The sequence below is a fragment of the Nothobranchius furzeri genome, chromosome 1 (assembly GCF_043380555.1).
Source record: "Nothobranchius furzeri strain GRZ-AD chromosome 1, NfurGRZ-RIMD1, whole genome shotgun sequence".
Taxonomy (NCBI): Eukaryota; Metazoa; Chordata; class Actinopteri; order Cyprinodontiformes; family Nothobranchiidae; genus Nothobranchius; species Nothobranchius furzeri.
The window spans coordinates 86,810,064-86,825,675 of NC_091741.1; the positions used below are offsets into that span (position 1 = coordinate 86,810,064).

General features: G+C 42.8%; 1 protein-coding gene across 5 annotated transcripts in view; it reads right to left on the reverse strand.

Annotated features, from left to right (window-relative positions):
- Positions 1-1,182: 1,182 nt before the first annotated feature.
- The window catches only part of diaph2 (diaphanous-related formin 2), a 562,944-nt gene continuing 548,514 nt past the window's right edge, over positions 1,183-15,612 (reverse strand). For all 5 annotated transcript variants that reach the window (XM_054740030.2, XM_054740029.2, XM_054740031.2 and 2 more), the window contains one exon: positions 1,183-1,433. In XM_054740030.2, coding sequence (XP_054596005.2) covers positions 1,369-1,433 — 65 coding nt within the window. In that variant the 3' untranslated portion in view covers positions 1,183-1,368. The remainder of the gene's footprint in view (positions 1,434-15,612) is intronic.

Consider the following 15,612-nt stretch of genomic DNA (forward strand, 5'->3'; position numbering starts at 1 on the left):
TGAAGCGCACACGCGGCTCGCTCGTCCCAAAGAGAAACACACACAGCCCAAAGCAAAGTTCTGGTGTTAGTAAAGTTACTTGTTTTATAGTAAAAGGGTCACTTATGCCATTAATGCTGGGGAATTGGAAGGCGCTCGGCGGCTTTAGGACGAGTTACGTCCCATCTGTGACGCTCAGTCAGTAATTCTGGTCACGCCCCGTCTCTGTGTGGATTTAACGGTTGTTTTTAGTAGCACCTGCTTGCAGTTAGGAAAAGAGAGGAATACAGACGCCTTTACCCCGAATACATGAATAAAACCTATGTTACACCACGACGGTGTCATTGATCCCACAGAAGTTTCCTGATGATTTAAAATCTGTTTCTTTCCTCTAATAATCAGTACATGTGGGATTAAATTATGATTCCTAATATGTCCGATAATAACATGGCTAATCTTGGTTAGTATGCGCTAAAACAACTCCTGTATTCCTATCGGTATAATCGCTGCATATTTTAAGAGCCCAGCAGGAGATGAACAACCTCTGTTCTCAATCGTTCTATTCTTTTAGAGCCTTCATGTTCAAAAAGCGTCCTGAAGAAGTTGTACTACCGTTTGTAAATTGAGGTGACCCTGACTGAGAACCTGTATGATCTGAGGAGATGTCTGGGAGTTCGTGGAAGTCCCTCTGGAGTGTTAGACTCATTTAAAAATGTAAGTCTGTGCATATTAACAGCAAAAGTGACCTCAGGATCAGCACCCGAAGGCGGCAGTGAGATATTATACATCAAAAAGTAAAATGCACCTCATCAAAAAGGAGAGCCTCTTGCAGCTTCACATCCATAAGTCACATGGTCTGTAACATCTCTGCAGACAGCCGCCGTGTTGCGTGGCTTTGTCAGAAGACATGATTATCACTGAACGTGGCGTTTGAGACGGACAGGAAGCAAACTTTAACAAGCTGCTGTCTCTTCGGTGGGGACTTGCTGACACGGCTTCCTTTTAAAGGACAGCTGCCCGCGTTCCTCCGTGAGAGCGTGTGGTATTTTCACGTCCTTCTAGTCAAAATGTCTGTTTTCAGTAAAAGTCTCATGTCGAGTGTGTGAAGTGTAGCGTGTTTGTTTGTAAAAGCAAGAAAAACAGGTTTGAATCCTTAAAACATGTCCTGTGTAGACAAGTAGCTGTGAGAAGACAATGAAATCATCATGAATACATATGTAAAGTGCCTGATAAACACTGTTTAGGGTTTTACTTTGTGTGTGTGTGTGTGTGTGTGTGTGTGTGCGCCACAGTGAGAGGTGGTATGCCCCTCCATCGGTTGTCTTCCTCATCCTCCTCATCGCAGGCCTCTTTGGCACTTATCTAGCGTCTTGTGGTAGGCGTGGGCGATCATCGAGCTTGGTGACTTGTGTTGTGGCGTGAACGAGACCTTTCCAGGACTGCGCGGCGGTTGTCTGTTCAGGATGAAAAGGGAGAGTCAGAAACGGGGCGTGAGACTGGGAGAGGACAAGCAAGTGTTACATTGATCCATTTTGACGAAGGAGCTTATCTAAATGAAAGAGTGTTCATAGAAACTAAGAAGCAAAGAAAAGTGACGGCGGGGAGAAGGAGGAACAACAGGAAGACAAATCCAGGCTGATTGAGAGTAAAGCAGCAGGGGAGGACGGAGGAACACAGGAAGCTGCTGGAGTGGGGGGTGCTTGTGTCGGGTGTCATAGTAACTCCATTCATCTCCTGATCCTGGCTTCCACTTAAGAGCCCCTCAACTATTCTCACATCAGATACAACGTATGCACACACACACACACACACACTAGAGCGGGCATTAATCGGACCACACATACGCTGCACATGTGGGGCTTTTCCATTTGACCAGGTTAGCATGTTTACGTATGCGGCACTGTGAGAAAGTCATCTCCCTCTTAGACATGTTTCTGTTAGTTTTCAGATGTTTCAGAACCACAGTCAACCCTGAGTTTTGTTTATTACAGAATATTTACCCGGTTGTAACACTGGCAGCAACGCTGCTTTCAAGGATCTGTTGACAGCTGCTTCTCTCTCATCTCTGGGGAGCGGGGCGTGGCGTTTCGATCCACTCGTCTTTGCAGAATGTTTCACATTCGGCCACATCGGCGGGTTTTTCAGCATGACTGGCTTGTTTGAGGTCAAAGGTCAGTCCTTCTTCTTTAGGATGTTATGATAGGGTTAGGGTCATGTTCTAGCAACTGCAACAAGTCGTCCAGACCATCACACTACCACCACGATGGTGGCCTGGGTGTTGCTTTCATTTATCTTAAAGGCAGTTGGTTTTACACCACAAACAATGGAACACACACCTCTGCAAATACACATGTGAGATGAGTCTTTGTGTTATTAATGGTCAGCAGAGGTTTTAGACCTAGAACTGACCCCAACCCTTATAGCTGAGTCATGAGATTAACCCTGACCAACAAGGCCTGCAGCCCTTTAGATGCTGATCTGGGTTCTTTTGTTCCTGAATCTCTTTAGAATGGGGAACAGAGTGTCGCTGTGGACACTTTAGACTTCAGATTGTCAGAATGTTGAAGTGGTTCTAATGTTTTGGCAGTAAGCAGGTCTGGGTGTGGCTAGAGAAACTGAACTCCATCTGCATTTACTGTTGATCTGATATTGCAAAGCAAACAGGATGAATCTGTAGGAGGTAAGTAGCCACTCTCGCTGCTGGAGCTGATCTGTTTTGCTCTCCTCTCATTTTCGGCGTCTAAAAAGATGCCAAGGACCGAAGGGAAGTTCAGAGTCTTTCTAACTCAAATTCAGTTGCAGCCTTGTCTGAACATTCAGATCTGATCCTTGCTCTGCTAATCATTCCCAGAGCCATTTGGAATGAACAAAATGTTTTCCCTGGTGAGCTGTCTGAACCCTTTAATTGTAAATAGCAACAACTAGTGCAAATCAGAGTTCAGGTGAACAGTTCTGCATGGGCTGCATGGTGGCGCAGTGGTTAGCACTGTTGCCTCGCAGCACAAAGGTTGCAGGTTCGAAACTCGGCTGCGGCCTTTCTGCGTGGAGTTGTGTGTTCTCCCCATGCATGCGTGGGTTTCCTCCGGGTACTCCGGTTTCCCCCACAGATCACAACATGCCCTTTGGTTATAAATTGTAAGTCGCTTTGGATAAAAGCGTCTGCCAAATAAATAAACATAAACATTAACATAAACAGTTCTGGCGTTCTGTACTAGAAAACACGAGCAATGCGCCGGAGCTGCTCGGCTGACTGTGGCTCTGTGAGACTGATGAAGCCTGAGTAAGAAAAAGAAATTAAATAAAAGGAACACAAAAACGGAGAATTTGACAGTTTAATTAGATGTAGCTCCTTCTGGGATGGTAGAAGTGGCAGCAAATGTTTCACGGCTGCGTATGTGGTCAAGAATTCTGGGTGAACTTCTCTGCCAGATTCATGACAAAGAAATGCAAATATTTCTTCCAATGCGGTCCAACCGAGGCTGCCCAGAAATGCCCGTGACATCCGCTGAGCAGCCAGGTGGCAGGTGGGCCTGGACAGAACCAGAAGCCGAGGCACAAAGGCGACTGCAGGCACACCCACACAGGACTCCTGGTATTTTTGAGTGCGCCGCAGCCAACGCGCCCATTACTCAGCGCCTGCTGCAGGGTGCCAGCCGTCCGAAGCTGCACGTTGTTTAATGGCACTCATTCCATCCATCATGTCAGGTAATGAGCTGCGAGGGAAAGCGATGGCTAGGAGACGAACTCAAACCCGGGCCTACATTCACAGCAGCGAACAGAAAGCACTCCCTTCTTCAGATTGGATGTGAAGCATCATGCAGATGGTGCACAGGAGGAGAGACAGGGGGAGGGAGGGGGAGGAACAGAAGGAGCAACAGGAAGACGCTTCAAGATTTAGGAAATGTTCCGTATTCTCTGCTCCTTTTAGCCTAACACACGTTTACATATTGTATGCGATCCTGAAAGCTAACATGTTCTGGCAGTGTGTCCAAACACATCAGAACTACTTATCCATGCACTCGTTTTTTTAAAATGTCTACAGGTTGTGCTTTACTTTGAAAGCACGACTCATGCAGCCTTGCTGCTTTTCAAAACAAGCTTCCATTCAACGCAGAAAGAACGAGGGGAAAAATTGGGGCAATTTAATAGAAAAAAGGGGAAAAAGGAGAAAAAAGTAGATCATCCACAATCCAGTCCTGCCAATCATTTGTGAGCCCAACTGCTGTGACCTCATTTCTGGGCAAGCAGTCGTCTTTAACCTCTCAGAGGAGCAGGCAACGCAGCTGAGAGGATACAGAGCCTCAGTCTAGAACTACGTGTGTGTGTGTGTGTGTGTGTGTGTGTGTGTGTGCGTGCGTGCGTGCGTGCGTGCGTGTGTTTGTGTGTGTGTGTGTGTGTGTGTGTGCGTGTTTGTGTGTGTGTGTGTGTGTATGGTGGTGGTGGTGGTGGTGGGGGGGTTCATGGGAGGAAACATAAACTGGGACTCTACAGATCCACGAATAAAAATATTAAAGCTAAACTGGAACATTCATCCAAAATAAACATTTAGGTTAATTCCATAAATGTTGTTTTTCACTTTTATCTGTGGTGCAAACTGAAAACAACAGATTATGAGAGTGAGCATCTGAGGAGCGGGGAGCATTTGTTAAAAATGTAAGCACACTTTTGGGGTAACTGGTCTCCTGCCTTGCTGCTTAAATATGCCGGGAAGCTTTTGTCCCAGATGCTGCTGAGGGAGAGAACCAACCAGCCAAACGCATCTCCCATCAGAGGAGTGTTGAATGAGGAGCTTTTAGGTTCTCATAAAGACTTTTCTGTTCCCATCTTCAGGTGCATGCAAGCCCATCTTTTCTCACCTCACATCAATCTATCACAACAATTGAACAAACAGCAGCCATTTCTACAGGGAGAGGAACATTACTGCTTGCCTCTACTGAATTGAAAGCTTCAAACACACACACACACACTCACACGCACACACACACACACACACACGCACAAACAGGTGCAGTGGGAAACAACATAAGATGGGGAAGAAAAGGAGGACGGATCCACACAAAAGACAAACCATATTTTCTTTTTTGGAGCGCTGATTGCAACTCGGTCTACCCGTATTGGTTCTGATGGCTTCTTTACCTGCATCTCCCAGAGGCGACGTCTTTTGGAGTTACAGTAGAAGTGACACAGCGGAGCGAAAGAACAGGAGAAGAAATTGACAAAAGAGGATCAGGTATTCTGTGTTAGAGCAGGGACACGTTGGCATCCCAGCACTTAATTAAGCGCTGGCTGGCACCGCTTTACAAAATGTAGCTAAATGCACTGTGGGTGTAAGTGGGGGCGGCAGAAGAACTGACACACACACACACACACACACGCACGCACACACACGCGCATGCACGCACGCACACACACACACACACACATTGTTTCTAAAGTCCACTTCACTGTAAAATGTCTCAGTGCTGAGTGCTCATCGCAGTGAGGAAATCCCGTCCTCTCCTCCCATTTCTGGGATGGAAGAAAATCCACACGTGTACGATGCGGATCTTTCCGTCATGATAAATGATCCGCACATGTATAGCTCCTCTCAGAGTAAGGACTCCAAAGCACTTTACACTACAGTGTATCATTCATCCATTCACACACACATTCACACACCGATGGTGATGAGCTACTATGTAGCCACAGCTGCCCTGGGGCGCACTGACAGAGGAGAGGCTGCCGAGCACGGGCCCAAGGACACAACAGCAGAATTCTCTGTCCGGAGCCGGGATCGAACCTGCAACCTTCCGATTACTGGACAACCCGCTCAACCTGTTGAGCTGCTGCTGCCCTACAACAAAGAGCATCTGAACAGAGCAGCGGCAATAAAAAGTGAGGATGTTGAGATCACTTAAAAGCTAAAGCAAAGGCCTGGAGGTGGAGAAGAACAACAACCTTTCCCTGAGTGCTCCAGAGGCCTCCAGTGAAACGTCATTTCATGTTATGATAGATGTTCTGAGATTGCTGAAAGGAGATTAAATATCATTATGTCTTTGTGTTCTTGTCGACTTCGGCTAATTACACAGAATTACATCATGATGAGGCTCTGTGATCTGCAAAAGATGGAAATCCAGCCACTCATCTATCAAATACTTTCAGCTTGAGATGCTTTGCAGAATTACCTCCGATTGGTCAGTCTAAACAGGAAGAATTTGGAGGGATTATCCGGTGTTAGGTAAATACTGTATGGGCAGCATCAGACTCTGGGTAAACATCTGAGCAGGGCGTTCATATTGATTGAGGTCAGGTTCACATAATTACATGACTAAACAGCCTCAGAAGAAGAGCAGAGCTGAGCTGCAGCTTTGTACTGTTTCACCCACACCGAGAGTCTTTTGTGCAGAACAAGTGAGCGGTGAAGTCTTTGACGAATCCCCGGCTTTGTGTAATCTGTCTGTCTGTCGCTTTGTGCCAATTTAAAAAAAACATAATAAAGATGATTAAATCTGCTTGCTGCACATCAACATGTCGTGTGAAGTAAGGGCATCTGCAGCAGCGGCAACAGAACAACCTTCTGTTCCTCTCTTTCATCTTACCCCCCTTCCACCCTCCCCCGCTGCTACCAGCCTCCAAGCTACAGAGTGATGGACCTCCCCACACAGAAACAAGACATGATGTAGAGATAGCGTTCATGTTCCTTCACACTGGAAGTCGTGGCCCAGGTAGCACACACCCCAGAGCTCGTAAACATGGTTCCCTGGACGGATCAACGAGAGCAGCAAAAACATACCTGAACAATAAAAGTTGGTCTTTGTAAAAATCAGTACTTGTCATTGTTTGCCAATTGAATCTAGGCTAAGAGTACCCAATACTTTAATGTTGTTTCTGACTTCTGCTCAGTTTGCAGTAAACAAGCTGTTCTTTTGCAAAGTTAAAGCCCCGGGGTGCCACGCAGTTCAGAGAAGTTTCAATAGTCCATTCTTTTAAACTGTATTCTTTTCTAAATTTGATCTAATTATGAGTAATAAAATCAGAGAGGCAGAGGTGTGTCGCGGGTGGTTGGAGCGGGGCAAGCATGGCTGCCACAGAAAGAACTGGCACCATCCCTAAATCTTGTGTGCCCCTAAACAGCTACCGTGTTTCAAGATGGCGCACAACTAAGTAGGGTCGACCATAGTTTATGTAAATAAGTATTTCAAGCTAATGGGAATATTTAGAATAGAGGCTGGTGAGAAATATTAATGAAAAATGAAAAGTTTGTGAACAGAATTTGATGGTGAACAAGTGAAAATTTTACACATTGTGGTTTAAATAAAAATTGATGATGTGTTTTTTAAGTCAAGAAGCAAAATATCAATAACAAAAACTCACCCGTTGTGGTAGTTACAATAAACAGCTTTAAAGTGTTATCTACTAGATGCATTACCCTGTTCCAAGGGGGGTAAATATTAAAAAGCTATTAGTCAACACGTTTAATTATGACTTAAGCAGGAGAAGGAAAAAGAAAACTAGTTGGATTTCTAGCAGGTTCTACGGTACTTCTACGGTGCTGGGGCCGAGGCTCTGGAATGAGCTACCTACATGTGTCAAACACGCCACCACGCTCGGCAATTCTAAGAGCTGTCTGAAAACACACTTTTATTCTTCGGCTTTTACTCAAGAGGAGTCTCGTTAATGGGTGCCTTTGCACTTTTTGCTCCCCCACCTAGATTTAATCTACATGCTTTTCTTGGTTTTTAAAGGGTTTTATATGTTTTTATTTCTTTATGTTCATTTCTGTTGTGCAGCGCTTTGTTTGGTCCTTGCGCCATGTGAAGGCGCTATATAAATAAAGTTTAGTAGTAGTAGTAGTAGTAGTAGTAGTACCGTCTTTAGGAATCACGAAAGAAAACTAGAATAAATGAACAGTGAAGTTAAAATTTTGAGAAACTCAAAGTGAACACACAGACCTTTGGAGTGGAAAGGGAAAGAGATCTGCTACACCAGCATTCCAGCACAAGCCTCTCTTTCACAGAGGAGTTACTGATAAATGTTTTCGCTTATCCACGGGGGCAGACTGATCATGCAGATTGGTGCTGAAGCCACTGAATACGGGAGAATTTCAATTTGAGAAGTCTTTGAACTTGGCTGATTTTCACTCATTTTCTGTCTAGTCCTTGTACCTGACCATGGCAGCACATTGTGGAGGGGGTACTTTAAAATAGAAAGTGAGAAGGTGGACAACAAAAGGTTCTAAAAAGCATCTGAAGCAGAACAACTTTAAATGAAGGTCATGGCTTCAAGAAATAGGAAGAAAGAATCCATCTAAGGCTTGTGGGATGCATTATCCTTCAGCTGTTCATCTACTGTGTGCCAAGTTTTCAGCTTTTAGGGAATAAACTTGTTGGTGTTAAATTACAATTTTTGGTGTCAAACTGAGTTGTCTTGAGTATTTTTCAGATTTTTATGACAGGCTGCTGGTAACAAAGCGCCTAAAGACCGAGTTTAAAACCTGTCCTGAGTTTTCTTGACAAAAAATGTCTTTATTTGTGTTTAAGAGTCATCTGATACTCAGATGGTCAGAGTGAAGGGGCTTAACAAATATTTGTTCATGGAGAAAACAGGGACATTAATTAGGAGGCTAAATAAGTGTATAATGAAACAGTACATTTAGTAGGGGTGGCAAGATGAAACAATTCCACTAGAAATAACTTTTTTAGTCTAATTTCATTAATAGAAATCATGTCAGAATCCCAAATTTCATGTTTCATGACCCACATTATGATCTGTCCTAAACTGTGAAAACCACCACAGTAAATTAGCATGTCATTTCTCACTCGGTGTCTTTTTGGAGCCAGGCCCTTTCACTGTTTGTAGTAAATAATCACGTTTGATCACCATTGTAGGGCTAAAAAACCAATTTCCAAGTTAATCACATAAAAATGCAACTAATTTAGAATGCAATACGTCCTTGTCTTTAATTTGCTTCTCCCAAATAATAAACTCAACTATTAGCTAAAATGTGCTTCGAGTTAAATGTGATTTACCTGTAACCTGTATTTTCTATTTTTTTAAATAAGTATAAGTTCAGTGAGTGGGCTGTAGACTGACATGGGATCTGAAAGCGAGGGGGCTGCAATCTGTTTTCTGCTGTTATTTTTTTAAAACCCAGCATGTTAAAGTAGGCAAGGGTGATCAGACTGACAGAGGCAAATACCTAAGACATGCCTGAATAAACATGCTTAGGCAAGATACAGAAATTCTCCCACTTGCTGTGCTCTTCTCTACAGCTTCTCCCTCTTTAATCCCTCCTATTACTGACATTACCTGGAATGTTTACACCAAAAAGCTGGCCCCTTGTGATTTCTGCACACACACACACACTGCCCAGAGTTCATGCTAAACATTAAAACTAAATCTCAACCCAAAACGGACACAACATCTCACAGCGTTATGGTTTAGGATGTGTGTTTAAAAGTTCAAATTCCTGTATGACAGTTAGTATACAGAATCCGGAGGCTAAACAAGTCTAATGACAGCATTCTGGAGTGAATGGTAACAAGGGGGGATTAGCAGGGAGCAGCAGGGTGGTCAAAACACATGCAATTGGCTTTGACAGCACCGGGGATGTGGTTAATCTGTTCATGCCTCTATCATCGCTCTGTCTCAATTGGATCGGAGATGTGCATACTTTGCAATAGTGGTGAATGACCCAGACTGTGAATAAAGAGGATCTTCCTTGCAGCAGCCTCACACAACTCCTCATTGGATTTCACTTACAGTCACAGAGGAAACTAAGTACAAGTAAGTCCAAAGGTAAGTTTAATTTTTAGGTTTTAAATAGTGAAGCAAAACAATCATCTGGTCTTTACAAGCTCCCAACAATTGGTCGATAGAGCCTTGGGGAAACAATATTTGTATTGCTGCTTAAACAGAAAGGAAGAGGATAACTGCTAATAAGTCGCAGCTAGTACCTTTACAACAGCAATGTTTTAGACCATGGGTCTCCACATCTGGTTCTCAAGAGCCCCCGTCCAGCAGGTTTTAGTTGTTTTCCTGTTCAGCATCTAATCAAGCTCTACGACAGACTGTAAATAAGCTTAATTAAAGCAGTTTTCTTTGCTCCTACACACCGGTTCCACTGCATCTGCACCTGTTCCAACATACATGTTTGGTTGAATGCATGTTTGACAGGTTTTCTGCTCCAGCACACCTGAATCAAGTGGTTTCATAATCTCCTCACCATGCTGAGTTTTGCAGAAGCCTGTTAACTCATCGTCTGCCAGCCGTTATCTGAACAGAAAGCCCCTGGCTGCCAGCATTTATGAGCATTTTACTGTTCTTTGAAGAGCCACAGAACAATGTGCTCTACGACCACGTAAACACCAAAACTACCAAAAGACAGAGTAGACTCACTTCTTACATCAGGAAGAATCTGCATGTTTCTAGCTTTTTCCGTTCTTTCATAATCCGTGGCCAAATTGTGAGCTGCAGAAGCTTTTCCAGTTAGCGCCACGCTTTAGGCATAGCGGCGTCCCAAAACGATCTCCTTCATTCATGGTTGTCTGGTTCATGATCACGTGACGTGTGACACAAACGGGCGAAAACCAACTTTAGAGGCATGAGTTAATTACTCCTTTATCTTAGTCAGGTGAGTTGGAGCAAGAAAACATCTGACATCTGAAGTGTGGTAGCTCTTGAGGGCTGGATTTGATGACCTCTGATCTGCAGGCCTAAGCTAGCAGGTTAATAGTAAATTCAAGAAAATAAAAAGGTTGAATGAGATTGCAGTTTCGAAACTGGAAACTCTCAATAATGCGGGACATAAGAATTTGCAGGACACGTGAAAAGCAATAAAAATATGGGACTGTCTCGCACAAAGCGGGACATGTGGTCACCCTAATCATACATACAGTACTTTAACCTATTTCATAGTGTGGAATGTATGAAAGGCTTGATCAAGAGATATTACTCAGAGAACAAACCCAGCAACAGTAACTATGAAAACACAATGCCAAAATGTTCCTGCAGTATTTTGTGATGCTGCTACAAATGCGCAATGAGGTTGGATGTATGAAACTTGCCCAATTCCTTTCCACCGCGGGGAACTTGTGCATGACCATTGTTGCACTGAGCTACACTGAAAAATACTGCCACACAGCCGACATCACTCTTGTTCCTTGCTACTTCGCTAGCATGCACTGTTCTGATCACGTGGGCTTTGCAGGCTAGATTTTACAGTGTCCTCTATGAGAAATCTGCCTTGTTTAGTGAAACAAAAATGAGGCAGATGTCTTTAAATATGTTCAATAAATTCTATCTTTTACAAGCAAAGATATTATCACTTTCTAAGAGTTACAGTGAAAATAGTGCATGAACCAGCACAGCCAGCCAGGTCTTTGTAGGAAAACCGACGGTCTTGCAGCACACTGCTGAATGAGACATGCATTAAATAAGATTTGGAAGGATATAATATGATCTATGATGAATGAATAAAAAAGAGGAAAATGATTTACTTGGTATTCATTTTTTTTATCATATTGTATTATAATTGTAATAGAACTGAGATTTGCAAGGTCACACTTCCAGTCCTTATATGCAAAACCTTAAAATCATAAAAGTGCGTGTGACACCTGCAAGTGAAAAGTGGCACTGAAGTTCAGATTTTCTGCATCTTCACCAGCCATGCTTTAAATTTCTTTCCTTCTTATTACCACAAACCTCCACTTGCTCCTATTCTCAAGAATACTGTGCATAAATGTAGCTCTTTTCACTGTCAAATTTTATTTTATTTTTTTACATACACACTGCATTTAATGCACACTGACTTACAACCCCACACTGCTCCTTTCACACCCAGTGAAACGAGCTTGGTCTGAGAATAATCCTTCCCGACTGCTCAATACTAAATATGTTTCAGGAGAGCAGGAAATTGTTGCACATGTTCCTACACAAATGCTTTTTCTTTCCCAGAGTGATGAAAACTACTACTTTGCCTACTCAGTGGTGACTCTTTGACATGTCTCACCGGGGACAAAACAGCATGACCTAAAATGTGCCTGCACCAGAAGCACTTAGGCTCTAACCGACTCTGTGAGGTTGGCTCAAAAAATACACCAGTCTTCTTGAAGCTTAGCAAATATTTTCTTAGCTCCGTGATGGAAAACAACAAACCTGAAGGACTACAGGTAACACGGCTCTTCGTTAGCCGCCACAGTTCAGAAATCTCCTTAAAAGGTCTGCTAGACTTGATTCCTCAGTCACGGAACAACGCCTCTCTGCATTCTGGGATGCAGCGGAGGAACACACAGCCCAAATGAACAGTTATATAAAAACGCTTTGCAATCGATCAGTGCCTGAGGCAGAACTCTCATTCATGACTGTCCTCTCAGCAGTCGAGCTTCTGGAAGCACGCTTCAACCTAAGTATAACCATGAAAGACAACCAATATCTTCCAGAGTAAATTCCTGAAACTGCTAATCACTGCCCACCTGTTTGCCTACTGCTAAAATTGTGTTAACACTTTGACATTATCTTCTTACACTGGCTTAACAGTGGCATACAAAGCTCAGTTTACTATTTTAGATGTGGGATACAGGTGTATTATGATGCACAATCTTTTTGCATAAATACCGTATTTTCCGGACTATAAGCCGCTACTTTTTTCCCACACTTTGAACCATGCGGCTTATAATGAGGTGCGGCTTTACTGAAGAGTTTCCTTCACCTGCCATGGGGCGCTTTAGCAGAAAGTGAAGCAGGTGGAAGTCAAAAGTGGAAATCGAAGAAAGTACTCATTTTAATTTAGCACATGCAAGCAACCGGCACGACAAAGAATTATTTTCAATCCCATACCCCCTCATCATGGAAACTACACGTATGAGTTCATATGTTGCCACATTTAAGTTGAAGGCCATCGATCTGGCAGTAAAGGAGGGAAACAGTGCTGCCGCACATAAGCTTGGCATGAATGAATGAATCCATGGTTCGGTGCTGGAGACGGCAGCAGGAAGAACTCATTCAAGCCAGCTTCACCCGGGGATGATGACAGCAACACGGACAACGACACTGACATCGCCACAGAAAAGGTATGTGACGAAGCTCTTCTGAGGCTGTTCAACTCCGACACTGAAGAAGAGGACTTTAATGGCTTTAGTGCGCAAGAGGAAGATGAGAGCGAATTACTTTTTCTGGTAGGCAAGTGTGTTTTATTTACTAACCAGGCATGTTTTGTGTGCAGTTTTTATTTTCTAATCATCCAGGGCTTATTAATGCTGTGTCAGCGCTATTCTTTTCTTCTAAACATGCAGGCAAATTACCGGTAATATCGTGTCAGTTCTGTTTTTATTTTATAACCATCCAGAAATATGAATGCTATCAGTGCTGTTGTCTTTTCTAAACTTGCAGACACGTTCACCCGTGTGTAAAATTCATTTTGTTGAATTAAAACAACGAAAAACCTCAGTGTAGCGTCTTTCTGTCTAATTATCTTATGTTATGGCCATACATGCGCCGGAGACCTGCATGTGGCTGCTGCGCCGCGGCTTGTATTTGAGTGTGGCGTGTGTGTGTAGAAAACCTATTTTTTTGTTAGTGCGGCTTACATTGAGGTGCGCTCTATAGTCCGGAAATTACGGTACATATTCCATCACATGACAGCAAGAATGTAATTAGTCATGATGCTCCAATCTGATTATGTGATTGTGATTTTCAAAGCATAGGAACAGGGTGGAAAAGACTGGCTTTAACCTCATTAAACCACAAATATGACTTAGAAAATCTCAATCTCATGATACATTAAAAAAACTTATTAACAATGGCTTAGTTTGAATTTTAACAAGGTCTTCCACATCAATAATCATTGTTTCACAGATGACGACAACACCGCAATGTTCAAAAACTTAAGGTAGCTGGGGAATTCATACACCATAACATGTAGCTGTTACAGTAGCTGGCAGGCTGAGCTTACCTCAGGAGAGCTAAAGTGTCTGCAGTTTGGACACATTTTAAACCGTAGAGCAAAAGGAGTGTAATAGACACTTGTAATGTGTGCAAACTGGGTATTTAATGTGATGGAAAAGGTATTGCTACGTTCAACACCACTAATCTAACACGAACCTTAAAAACAAACCCTGCTCAGTTCGCTGCGGCAACTCTGATAAAACACGGAGCCAGCCGACACTTAAAGATACCTTATAAAACATAGATATTACAGACCACAAAAATGCCAGGATAGTAGAATATTTACTACACTGGATGACTGCCTGTGGTTGTAATAGTCGGGTTTTGCAGACTGGCTCCTTGAGCCATGGTATGATCTGCTTTCTCATTCCAACTTTACAGATGCAGCTTTACAGGTGTTTTGTAAAAAAGTGTGACCCTGCTACTGGCCGTCATGTGCTGTGTCTACTAGGGATGTGCGTATGGATTCCTCCGATTTAATCTATTTATGTTTTGGGATTCATTCTCTTATTAGATTATTGATATTTCAGTTATTTAAATGTATTAATTAGGGACATTTTTCCAAAAATTATGTTTCTTTGGCTGGAACAGCTTTTTCTTTTGCCAACTGTGATGTGTGGTATGGCACAGTATAAGCACCTTAAGACACTACTGAGGGCACACACTGCGCTCACTCCTGTTTATGCTGCAGCTGGAAGCTCCCGGGTGGCCAGAGTTAACACGGCAGAACGTAAACACAGTCGTAAGTACAGCTACTTTAGTGCTACTAACAGCAACCAAGAAGTATGCTAACAACAGGACGACTGTGGCATATTGCAGTAGCACCACCAACTCCATTACACGGCTACAAAAAACAATAGAAATATTATGAAAATGTCTTATTGAGGTTATCAGAGGAGGAGAGGAGCTGCTAGCCTGAAACAGACATCTTGAAGTCGTTTGGTGCCAAAGGCAGGCAACATCCAGGTAAAAAAAGGTGAGAATTTGGAGCTGTTTAGGATGTTTAGTACAATCGCTGGATTCAGGAAAGTTGTTGACATCCGTTATAGGCTTTGGTTTTTGTGCTGTTATTCAAATAAGTCTCCTGGTCAAATTTATTCAAATTTAAATTTAAAATGTTTGGAATCCAAAAGGTAAACGCCACAATTAACAGATGCATGAATATTAGTTGGAGTATTATCAGCCCCTGAAATCTCAAACATTTAATAAGCCTATTTTTTGCCAGATGAGGTTTAATGTAGAGTTAATCTAAAGTAGATTAAATAAACCAAGAGTTACAGTACTTGAAATTAAACTGTGATTAACTTTAAAAATGTAGAAAACATTCAAAAAATTAGTCGGATAATAGTGTCAATGACATTTTTCATTTAAATTAATAAAGTTGTCGCTGTCGTCATCTTCCTGTGCTTATCCGGGTCCGGGTCGTGGAGGCAGCATCCCAACTAGGAAGCTCCAGACCGTCCTCTCCCCAGCCACCTCCACCAGTTCCTCCGGCTGTCACAGGAACACTTATCACCGATAACAGCCACATACTAAGTAAATTATTGGAAATATGAGTGATGAGGTAATTTGTAAATGTATTCTTAATATTAACACGTTTCTTAACAATGTCTTTCCTGAACGAGTGATGTTTTATGGCAGATGAACTCAGAAAATGACTTACAGTAAGAAAAAACACATAAATGATAAAAAAAAAAACAAAGGAAAACT